The sequence below is a fragment of the Hyla sarda genome, unplaced genomic scaffold (assembly GCF_029499605.1).
Source record: "Hyla sarda isolate aHylSar1 unplaced genomic scaffold, aHylSar1.hap1 scaffold_282, whole genome shotgun sequence".
Lineage (NCBI taxonomy): Eukaryota > Metazoa > Chordata > Amphibia > Anura > Hylidae > Hyla > Hyla sarda.
In genome coordinates, this window is record NW_026609524.1 from 30,425 (window position 1) to 37,500 (window position 7,076).

The following is a 7,076-nucleotide window of genomic DNA, read 5'->3' on the forward strand; positions in this document are numbered from 1 at the left end:
TTCTCCATGTACAGGCTGACATGATAGGAGTTGTAGTTCTCCATGTACAGGCTGACATGATAGGAGTTGTAGTTCTCCATGTACAGGCTGACATGATAGGAGTTGTAGTTCTCCATGTACAGGCTGACATGATAGGAGTTGTAGTTCTCCAGGTACAGACTGACATGATAGGAGTTGTAGTTCTCCAGATACAGGCTTACATGATAGGAGTTGTAGTTCTCCAGGTACAGGCTGACATGATAGGAGTTGTAGTTCTCCAGGTACAGGCTTACATGATAGGAGTTGTAGTTCTCCAGGTACAGGCTGACATGATAGGAGTTGTAGTTCTCCATGTACAGGCTGACATGATAGGAGTTGTAGTTCTCCATGTACAGGCTGACATGATAGTTGTAGTTCTCCATGTACAGGCTGACATGATAGGAGTTGTAGTTCTCCATGTACAGGCTGACATGATAGGAGTTGTAGTTCTCCAGGTACAGGCTGACATGATAGGAGTTGTAGTTCTCCAGGTACAGACTGACATGATAGGAGTTGTAGTTCTCCAGATACAGGCTTACATGATAGGAGTTGTAGTTCTCCATGTACAGGCTGACATGATAGGAGTTGTAGTTCTCCAGGTACAGGCTGACATGATAGGAGTTGTAGTTCTCCAGGTACAGACTGACATGATAGGAGTTGTAGTTCTCCAGATACAGGCTTACATGATAGGAGTTGTAGTTCTCCAGGTACAGGCTGACATGATAGGAGTTGTAGTTCTCCATGTACAGGCTGACATGATAGGAGTTGTAGTTCTCCATGTACAGGCTGACATGATAGGAGTTGTAGTTCTCCATGTACAGGCTGACATGATAGGAGTTGTAGTTCTCCATGTACAGGCTGACATGATAGGAGTTGTAGTTCTCCAGGTACAGGCTGACATGATAGGAGTTGTAGTTCTCCAGGTACAGACTGACATGATAGGAGTTGTAGTTCTCCAGATACAGGCTTACATGATAGGAGTTGTAGTTCTCCAGGTACAGGCTGACATGATAGGAGTTGTAGTTCTCCATGTACAGGCTGACATGATGGGAGTTGTAGTTCTCCAGGTACAGGCTGACATGATGGGAGTTGTAGTTCTCCAGGTACAGACTGACATGATAGGAGTTGTAGTTCTCCATGTACAGGCTGACATGATAGGAGTTGTAGTTCTCCAGGTACAGGCTGACATGATAGGAGTTGTAGTTCTCCAGGTACAGGCTGACATGATAGGAGTTGTAGTTCTCCAGGTACAGGCTGACATGATAGGAGTTGTAGTTCTCCAGGTACAGACTGACATGATAGGAGTTGTAGTTCTCCAGATACAGGCTGACATGATGGGAGTTATAGATCTGCATGCACAGGCTGACATGATAGGAGTTGTAGTTCTCCAGGTACAGGCTGACATGATAGGAGTTGTAGTTCTGCAGGGCAGGTACAGGCTGACATGATAGGAGTTGTAGTTCTGCAGGGCAGGTACAGGCTGACATGATGAGAGTTGTAGTTCTCCAGGTACAGGCTGACATGATAGGAGTTGTAGTTCTCCATGTACAGGCTGACATTATAGGAGTTGTAGTTCTCCAGGTACAGGCTGACATGATAGGAGTTGTAGTTCTCCAGGTACAGGCTGACATGATGGGAGTTGTAGTTCTGCAGGGCAGGTACAGGCTGACATGATAGGAGTTGTAGTTCTGCAGGGCAGGTACAGGCTGGCATGATGGGAGTTGTAGTTCTGCAGGTACAGGCTGACATGATAGGAGTTGTAGTTCTCCAGGTACAGGCTGACATGATAGGAGTTGTAGTTCTCCAGGTACAGGCTGACATGATAGAAGTTGTAGTTCTGCAGGTACAGGCTGTCATGATGAGAGTTGTAGTTCTCCAGGTACAGGCTGACATGATAGGAGTTGTAGTTCTCCAGGTACAGGCTGACATGATGGGAGTTGTAGTTCTGCAGGGCAGGTACAGGCTGACATGATAGGAGTTGTAGTTCTGCAGGGCAGGTACAGGCTGACATGATGAGAGTTGTAGTTCTCCAGGTACAGGCTGACATGATAGGAGTTGTAGTTCTCCAGGTACAGGCTGACATGATGGGAGTTGTAGTTCTCCAGGTACAGGCTGACATGATGGGAGTTATAGATCTGCATGCACAGGCTGACATGATTGGAGTTGTAGTTCTCCAGGTACAGGCTGACATGATAGGAGTTGTAGTTCTCCAGGTATAGGCTGACATGATGGGAGTTGTAGTTCTCCAGGTACAGGCTGACATTATGGGAGTTGTAGTTCTGCAGGTACAGGCTGACATGATGGGAGTTGTAGTTCTCCAGGTACAGGCTGACATGATAGGAGTTGTAGTTCTCCAGGTATAGGCTGACATGATGGGAGTTGTAGTTCTCCAGGTACAGGCTGACATGATGGGAGTTGTAGTTCTGCAGGTACAGGCTGACATGATAGGAGTTGTAGTTCTCCAGGTACAGGCTGACTTGATAGGAGTTGTAGTTCTGCAGGTACAGGCTGACATGATGGGAGTTGTAGTTCTGCAGGGCAGGTACAGGCTGGCATGATGGGAGTTGTAGTTCTGCAGGTACAGGCTGACATGATAGGAGTTGTAGTTCTCCAGGTACAGGCTGACATGATAGAAGTTGTAGTTCTGCAGGTACAGGCTGTCATGATGAGAGTTGTAGTTCTCCAGGTACAGGCTGACATGATAGGAGTTGTAGTTCTCCAGGTACAGGCTGACATGATGGGAGTTGTAGTTCTGCAGGGCAGGTACAGGCTGACATGATAGGAGTTGTAGTTCTGCAGGGCAGGTACAGGCTGACATGATGAGAGTTGTAGTTCTCCAGGTACAGGCTGACATGATAGGAGTTGTAGTTCTCCAGGTACAGGCTGACATGATGGGAGTTGTAGTTCTCCAGGTACAGGCTGACATGATGGGAGTTATAGATCTGCATGCACAGGCTGACATGATTGGAGTTGTAGTTCTCCAGGTACAGGCTGACATGATAGGAGTTGTAGTTCTCCAGGTATAGGCTGACATGATGGGAGTTGTAGTTCTCCAGGTACAGGCTGACATGATGGGAGTTGTAGTTCTCCAGGTACAGGCTGACATGATAGGAGTTGTAGTTCTCCAGGTATAGGCTGACATGATGGGAGTTGTAGTTCTCCAGGTACAGGCTGACATGATAGGAGTTGTAGTTCTCCATGTACAGGCTGACATGATGGGAGTTGTAGTTCTCCAGGTACAGGCTGACATGATGGGAGTTGTAGTTCTGCAGGTACAGGCTGACATGATAGGAGTTGTAGTTCTCCAGGTACAGGCTGACTTGATAGGAGTTGTAGTTCTGCAGGTACAGGCTGACATGATGGGAGTTGTAGTTCTGCAGGTACAGGCTGACATGATAGGAGTTGTAGTTCTGCAGGTACAGGCTGACATGATGGGAGTTGTAGTTTTGCCCCAGGTTGGACAACACTGCTGTAGATGGTCATAGGGACACCATGTCATACACGACTACTCTCATCATTCACACCTGGGAGAGGCCTGGGCTGGAGCTGCCATGTAACCCAACCCTGGAGGACGGACAATAAACAAGAGGGAAAAGTCAACAGACACAAAGTGACGGATCCCTCCAGTTCCTGCACAAACTCGTCTCTGCTGTACACTCACTACACAAACTCGTCTCTGCTGTACACTCACTACACACACTCGTCTCTGCTGTACACTCACTACACACACTCGTCTCTGCTGTACACTCACTACACACACTCGTCTCTGCTGTACACTCACTACACACACTCGTCTCTGCTGTACACTCACTACACACACTCGTCTCTGCTGTACACTCACTACACACACTCGTCTCTGCTGTACACTCACTACACACACTCGTCTCCGCTGTACACTCACTACACACACTCGTCTCTGCTGTACACTCGCTACACACACTCGTCTCTGCTGTACACTCACTACACACACTCGTCTCTGCTGTACACTCACTACACACACTCGTCTCTGCTGTACACTCACTACACACACTCGTCTCTGCTGTACACTCACTACACACACTCGTCTCTGCTGTACACTCACTACACACACTCGTCTCTGCTGTACACTCACTACACACACTCGTCTCTGCTGTACACTCGCTACACACACTCGTCTCTGCTGTACCGATCACACACTCGTCTCTGCTGCACCGATCACACACTTGTCTCTGCTGCACTGATCACACACTCTTCTCTGCTGCACCGATCACACACTCCTCTCTGCTGCACACACTCTGCTCTCGGCCGCCATGAGCCTCTATAACAGCCGTTCCGCCTCCAGTCGTGGTTTCAGCAGTCGTTCACACGGTTCTCTGGGTCGTCCTGGGGTCTTCAGGGCCAGCAGTGGATACCAGCCCGGGATACAGCGAGCGCTGAGCGGCCTGAACCTGTCCCGGGCCCCCGGGGCCCCCGGCTCCAGCACCTTCCTGCTCTCCTCCCTGCCCTCCCTCCAGGTGGACCCCAAGCTGCAGCAGATGAGGAACCAGGAGAAAGAACAGATGAAGGGGCTCAACAACCAGTTCATCAGCTTCATAGACAAGGTGAGAGGTAACTGCCCCTGTAATCACCACTGGGGGGGGGGGGGGGGGGGTACTGTCCCCTTTTATCACCACTAGGGGGGTACTGCTCCCTGTTATCACCACTAGGGGGGGTACTGCTCCCTGTTATCACCACTGGGGGGGGGGTACTGTCCCCTGTTATCACCACTGGGGGGGGGGGGGGGTACTGTCCCCTGTTATCACTACTAGGGGGGTACTGCTCCCTGTTATCACCACTGGGGGGGGTACTGCTCCCTGTTATCACCACTGGGGGGGGTACTGTCCCCTGTTATCACCACTGGGGGGGTACTGCCCCCTGTTATCACCACTAGGGGGGTACTGCCTCCTGTTATCACCACTAGGGGGGGTACTGCTCCCTGTTATCACCACTGGGGGGGGTACTGCCCCCTGTTATCACCACTAGGGGGGTACTACCCCTGTAATCACCACTTGGGGGTGGTACTGTCCCCTGTTATTACCACTAGGGGGGTACTGCCTCCTGTTATCACCACTAGGGGGGGTGTACTGCTCCCTGTTATCACCACTAGGGGGGTGTACTGCTCCCTGTTATCACCACTAGGGGGGTACTGCCTCCTGTTATCACCACCAGGGGGGTACTGCTCCCTGTTATCACCACTAGGGGGGGGGGGGGGGGTACTGCCTCCTGTTATCACCACTAGGGGGGGGGGGGGGGTACTGCTCCCTGTTATCACCACTAGGGGGGTACTGCCTCCTGTTATTACCACTAGGGGGGTACTACCCCTGTTATCACCACTAGGGGGGGGGTACTGCTCCCTGTTATCACCACTAGGGGGGTGCTGCCCCCTGTTATCACCACTAAAAGGGGGGTACTGCCTCCTGTTATCACCACTAGGGGGGGGGGGTACTGCCTCCTGTTATTACCACTAGGGGGGTACTACCCCTGTTATCACCACTAGGGGGGGGGTACTGCTCCCTGTTATCACCACTAGGGGGGATACTGCCCCCTGTTATCACCACTAGGGGGGGGGGGGGTACTGCCCCCTGTTATCACCACTAGGGGGGTACTGCCTCCTGTTATCACCAGTAGGGGGGTACTGCCTCCTGTTATCACCACTAGGGGGGTACTGCCTCCTGTTATCACCACTAGGGGGGTACTGCCTCCTGTTATCACCACTAGGGGGATACTACTCCCTGTTATCACCACTAGGGGGGTACTGCCTCCTGTTATCACCACTAGGGGGGTACTGCCTCCTATTATCACCACTAGGGGGGTACTACCCCTTTTATCACCACTAGGGGGGGGGGGGTACTGCTCCCTGTTATCACCACTAGGGGGGGTACTGCCCCCTGTTATCACCACTAGGGGGGTACTACCCCTTTTATCACCACTAGGGGGGGGGTACTGCTCCCTGTTATCACCACTAGGGGGGGTACTGCCCGCTGTTATCACCACTAGGGGGGGGGGGGTACTGCCCCCTGTTATCACCACTAGGGGGGTACTGCCTCCTGTTATTACCACTAGGGGGTACTGCCTCCTGTTATCACCACTAGGGGGGGTACTGCCCCCTGTTATCACCACTAGGGGGGTACTACCCCTTTTATCACCACTAGGGGGGGGGGGTACTGCTCCCTGTTATCACCACTAGGGGGGGTACTGCCCCCTGTTATCACCACTAGGGGGGGGGGTACTGCCCCCTGTTATCACCACTAGGGGGGTACTGCCTCCTGTTATTACCACTAGGGGGTACTGCCTCCTGTTATCACCACTAGGGGGGTACTGCCTCCTGTTATCACCACTAGGGGGGGGTACTGCCCCTGTTATTACCAATAGGGGGGTACTGCCCCCTGTTATCACCGCTAGGGGGGGTACTGCCCCTATTATTACCACTCGGGGGGCACTGTCTCCTGTTATCACCACTAGGGGGGGGGGGGTACTGCCCCTGTTATTACCACTAGGGGGTACTGCCCCCTGTTATCACCACTAGGGGGGGTACTGCCCCTGTTATTACCACTAGGAGGGTTCTGCCCCCTGTTATCACCACTAGGGGGTACTGCCTCCTGTTATCACCACTAGGGGGGTACTACCTCCTGTTATCACCACTGGGGGGGTACTGCTCCCTGTTATCACCACTAGGGGGGTACTGCCTCCTGTTATCACCACTAGGGGGGTACTGCCTCCTGTTATCACCACTGGGGGGGTACTGCTCCCTGTTATCACCACTAGGGGGGTACTGCCTCCTGTTATCACCACTAGGGGGGTACTGCCTCCTGTTATCACCACTAGGGGGGTACTACCTCCTGTTATCACCACTAGGGGGGTACTACCTCCTGTTATCACCACTAGGGGGGTACTGCCTCCTGTTATCACCACTAGGGGGGTACTGCCTCCTGTTATCACCACTAGGGGGGTACTGCCTCCTGTTATCACCACTAGGGGGGTACTGCTCCCTGTTATCACCACTAGGGGGGTACTGCTCCCTGTTATCACCACTAGGGGGG

General features: G+C 52.2%; 1 protein-coding gene across 2 annotated transcripts in view; it reads left to right on the plus strand.

Moving 5' to 3' along the window:
* Positions 1-7,076, plus strand: part of LOC130326214 (keratin, type II cytoskeletal 8-like) — a 135,420-nt gene that overhangs the window by 15,229 nt on the left and 113,115 nt on the right. Inside the window, exon 1 of one of the 2 annotated variants that reach the window (XM_056553345.1) lies at positions 4,189-4,598. The exons of the other annotated variant lie outside the window; for it this stretch is intronic. Within the exon in view, the coding sequence (XP_056409320.1) occupies positions 4,308-4,598 (291 nt within the window). The 5' untranslated portion in view covers positions 4,189-4,307. Of the gene's footprint in view, positions 1-4,188; positions 4,599-7,076 lie in introns of those variants that run through there. 2 annotated transcript variants of the gene reach the window in all.